Raw genomic sequence first — 4,531 nt, forward strand, 5'->3', positions numbered from 1 at the left:
GTTTGCTGGGCATTGCAGCAGGGGAGCAGCACTTTGTCCAATCTGTGAAACACAGGGATTCTCACAGGCTTCACCTCCCACCACCTGTGGGATCAGCTCCTTTCTAGACTCCCCCCACACCCTCTCCCCTGAAGCTGCCAGGTCTCAGGAGTTACAGGGGTGTGGGTGTGCAGGCCCCACCATCAGGGTACCAAGGATGGAGAATGTTGCTCCTCCCAGCTTTGTCCCACAGCTGCAGGAGTGGGACAGCCCAAGAGCATCGAGATCAGACCTGGGTTTGCAGGACTGCAAAGAGAAGCTTTATTTGATTTCTGTGTATGGCACAGAGCTGAGAGAAGGGTGAGAGAGGGTAAGGAGGGGGGTGATGGTGGGAGAAGGTGCTTTTGATGATCCATATAGCAAGAACACGTCAGCTGGGATCTGCTTTGCTGTGCTGGGCAAGGTTTGCAGCAAAACAGGCAGTGCCTCAGTGGGCAGCCTGGGTGATCTGCTCCCGCGAGGAGATCACCTTCCCATCCTGGACCTCCTCGAAGATGGTGCGGATCTGGCGGGTGGTTACTGGTCCTGCAATGGGGAAAGAAGGAGCTGTTACTGCCAGGGCAGCAAGGAGGAAGTGTCTTAAAGACCTTAGAGATTTGTTACTACGATCATCACATCAGAAACCCACTGCTAAATTGTACAGATTCAGTCTGTTCAGATAATTTCTGACACGTTTTGGCATTTTGTAATATTTTTTTATATAATAAATTTGTTGTATTGTAAAATTTTGTATATAAGTTCAAATTTTGGAAATATAATCAAATAGTAACTTTAGTAGAAAAGTAAAAGGAGTCTGTGCTAAGAAGGTGGGTGAGGATATGAGAGCTGTGTATGATCAGAGCTTCAGCCAAGACCTGTTCTTACCTTCTTTCACAGGCTGCGAGATGTAGTGGGAAGACATGCTATGGGAGGAGAACAAGGAAAAGGAGGTGAGAAACAGGAAAAAAGTGAGTAATGTCCACGATGAGATCATTATTTAAACCCTGCCTTTATACTATGTACCAATACATGATTCAAATGCTTCTGGGAACTGCCAGTGTCCCAATTGAAGGAAGAAACTGTTAAGGATGGGTGTGTGACACAGGAATTCAGACACCAGTGCAGCACCTGCTCCCTGCCCGGGATCACACAGACATGGAGGGATGGCAGCTGGAACCCAGGGATGCTGCAGGGCTGTTACAACCACTGGGCTGTTGTGGACTGGTGGGACTGAGAAGAGAGACCCTGTTGCATGCCATGGGTCAGGGAATGGGCTGAGAGAACCCACCAGGGGATGCAGGTGGTTCATTTTCTATTTCCTTTGCTATGACCCTTTGCTTCTTCTCCTGGGAAGCTGAGAAACCTCAGAAAATAAATCCTGGCAAAGGGATTTTTCACAAAGCACGACAGCGACAGCCCTCCCAGCAAAGCCCCTCACGCACTGGGCATCCTCTCCCTCCAGCAGCCGGCGGTACGTGGCGATCTCCTGCTCCAGGCGGCACTTGACGTCCAGCAGGACCCTGTACTCGTGGTTCTGGCGCTCCATGTCGCAGCGCAGCTCGGCCAGCTGCTCCTCCACGCCCGTGATCAGCATCTGCAGCTGGGCCAGCTGGGTGCCGTAGCGCGCCTCGGTGTCGGCCAGGGTGCCCTCCAGCGCCGCTTTCTGCGGGATGGGCACGGGGGTGGGCTCAGGGGGTGGCCAGGGTGGGCACAGCCCTGCATCCCCCTCCCTGCATGCCCAGCCCTGGTACCGTGCTGAGCTGCGACTGCAGGTCGATCTCCAGGCTCTGGATCGTGCGCCGCAGCTCCGTGATCTCCGTCTTGCCGCTCTGCAGCTGCTCCGTGTTGATGGCCCCCTCCCGGTTCAGCTCTTCCGTCTGCAGAGAGGCAAAGCCCTCAGAGCCCTGGCAGCAGCCATGAACCCAGCCCTGTGCTCACTGCTCAGCCCCAGCTCCTCACCTTGCTGAAGAACCACTGCTCAGCATCCCTGCGGTTCTTCTCGGCCAGGCTCTCGTACTGCTCCCTCATATCCGCCAGGATCTTGGTGAGGTCAATGCCAGGAGCAGCGTCCATCTCCACGCTGATCTCCCCACCCACCTGCCCACGCAGGGCAGTCATTTCCTGACAAGAAAAGAGAAGCTCATCATCATCATGCAATTCAAGAACCAGCATATAAAATGTTCCCCTTGAGAGAGAGCTCGTCAGGAAAGTGAGCATTTGGGAGCTGATCAAAAGGGAGCAAATTGGGGTATTTGCTCCATGACCACAAATAAAATAATTCAAATTGTTGTGAAATCCCCACTGGAGTTAATTCTCCAGAGAATAAAGCAGTGCCTGTAGGTGGTTCATTTCTCAGGGAACAGACCTTCCCAGCCAGAAGCTGTAAGGGTTGTTAATGAACCTCTAACAGCCACAATGGGTATTACTGACGTGGCAAGTGGTGAATGGGATTTCCACAGGCTCCAGGGAGGATGTGCTGCTGCCCAGAGTGTATCCCCTCTGCTGCCTCACCAGCACTTCTCACCTCCTGCCCAGCAGTTCAGAACCCAGCACAGCCTTAAAGGCTGGACCAGAACTCAAATTTCAGTGCCTGGGGTGGCCTTTTTAGAGCCTGACTCTGTGCTCACCTCCTCATGGTTCTTCTTCAGATAAGCCAGCTCCTCCTTCAGGTTCTCAATCTGCATCTCCAGGTCAGCTCTGGACAGGGTCAGCTCATCCAGGACGCGGCGCAGGCCGTTGATGTCGGCCTCAACACTCATGCGCAGAGCCTGCTCCGACTCAAACCTGGGGACAACACACACAGCTGCATATACCCACCTGATAGAGCATTTTTCTTGTCTTTTCCTTCCCCAGCTCAGTGTATTTTTCCCAAGAATCTTTAATTCAATGTGTGTGCACAGCTCTCACAGTGCAGAAATAGCAGCGCTGTGCCCAGGAAGAGATGAACTATTCCCAAATGTCCCACTCCAGTGGAGCAACCCCAGGTGCAGATAAAAAGCACCTTGAACAGCCAGGATTTCCCCCCTTTTTCACAAAAGCTCTTGGAGGTGTTGGACTCACTTGGTTCGGAAGTCATCTGCTGCCAGCCTGGCATTGTCGATCTGCAGGACGATGTTGGCATTTTCAACAGTTGCAGAAAGAATCTGATGGGGGATAAGTGAAAGAGTTCAAAAGTCATTTCAAACACTGAGTGATCTCATCCAGAGAAGGACTGGAGCAGTGCTGGGCCATGGGGCTGGACTTCCATGTGGGCTCTGCAAAGAAGGAGATGGGGCGCTCATTTCCATCTCCCATCAGCACAAGCTCAGTCCCCTGGGAACACTGCCATGGGCATGTCACCCTGCCCTGGTGAGCCCTGGCAGCACTCCAGGCTTTGGGAATGGGAGCAGCCCAGCTAAGAAGGAAAAAAGGGTTGAGGAAGGAAGGAGTGCCTTGTGCCTACCTCATTTGGCTTTCATAATTACACCTGAGGTGCAAGTATTTGCTCTGACATTATGAAAATGATTGGCCATTTAGTGAGCAGGAATTTCTGTAGCCACGAGCTAATGAAGAGCTGTAAATTCTCCTGCTTCAGGAGATATCCAAGGAATAATCCAGGAATATTGATGTGGTCATTTCCCAGCTGACAGGGGAGAGGGAGGGAAGGATCTGCCTTCCCCTGGATCAGGAGCAGAAGGTTTCTGTGAAACCCATCACTCAAATCCAGAGACAGCTCCTGCCTCCAGATGTTTCTGTGCTCCATCAGAGTACACTGACATGCTGGAATCTGCAGAGGAGCTTTCTGCATCAAAGCAAGCCCTTTCCCCCAGGGTGAAGCCCAAGAAATTTTAGGAATGTGAGTTCCCCCCAGGGGCTGACCCTGCCCCGTTTCCCAGGAATTTATTCTTACAGACGGGGTATGACATTGCCCAACCGCCCACACCTCATTCCCTCAGTGAACCTGAGCTCACTCAGGATGAGTGATAAGGGCTGGGGGGGGCAAGCAATGGCAGGCCAGGGAGGGATGGGCAGATTCTGGTGTTTTGGCTGAAAGACTTTTGTTTAAAATCATCCAGGGAGCTGCTAAAAATAAAGAAGTTACCTTTGCCATGACTTCATCTGCTGCATTTTACAGCAGGGCACACACCTGATTTCAGCACCTACCATAGCCCACTGTGTTCCAATCCTGGATTGAACTCTTGTGTCTGCAACTCCCAAAGAACAACATCCCATAGGACAGTTTCTTTCTATTTTAACCTCTACCTTTACCTCCTCAAAGGATAGGGGGTGGAAATCTGATTTGTAGGATATTTGTGAGAATGACTATTCATCTCCATCTGCATATCACTCAGCAGTGAGCAGGGCCAGGAGATAACAAGTCCCTGCCTGCTGAGAGCTCTATCAGGAGCCTAACAGGGAGCAGTTATGGGGCACAAGTAGTAAAAAGGAAGGCAGGAGGTGACAGTGTCGCAGCAAGGATCATCAGGTAACCTGAATCTATCTGACTCCTTTCCTGCCCCATCTTTTTCCCTAC

General features: G+C 51.7%; 1 protein-coding gene across 1 annotated transcript; it reads right to left on the minus strand.

Moving 5' to 3' along the window:
* Positions 1-283: 283 nt before the first annotated feature.
* Positions 284-3,787, minus strand: LOC102035547 (keratin, type I cytoskeletal 14-like). Its single transcript, XM_014311153.2, has 7 exons — positions 3,079-3,787; positions 2,646-2,802; positions 1,978-2,139; positions 1,770-1,895; positions 1,461-1,681; positions 904-941; positions 284-564 (listed from the first exon to the last, which is right to left on the minus strand). The coding sequence occupies exons 2-7, from the start codon at positions 2,775-2,777 to the stop codon at positions 467-469; spliced, it is 777 nt and encodes a 258-aa protein (XP_014166628.2). The 5' UTR covers positions 2,778-2,802; positions 3,079-3,787; the 3' UTR covers positions 284-466.
* Positions 3,788-4,531: the final 744 nt, after the last annotated feature.

Source organism: Geospiza fortis, unplaced genomic scaffold (assembly GCF_000277835.1).
Source record: "Geospiza fortis unplaced genomic scaffold, GeoFor_1.0 scaffold415, whole genome shotgun sequence".
NCBI classification, from domain to species: domain Eukaryota; kingdom Metazoa; phylum Chordata; class Aves; order Passeriformes; family Thraupidae; genus Geospiza; species Geospiza fortis.

Bases quoted from the DNA above. Each gene is read 5' to 3' on its own strand.
- LOC102035547 (XM_014311153.2), bottom strand. From the start codon at position 2,777: ATGAGTGTTGAGGCCGACATCAACGGCCTGCGCCGCGTCCTGGATGAG. The intron at 942-1,460 runs GTGCGTGAGGGG...CTCCTCCCATAG, and splicing joins CTGGAGGGAGAGGATGCCCA to CATGTCTTCCCACTACATCT. The intron at 565-903 runs GTAAGAACAGGT...TCCCCATTGCAG, and splicing joins CTCGCAGCCTGTGAAAGAAG to GACCAGTAACCACCCGCCAG.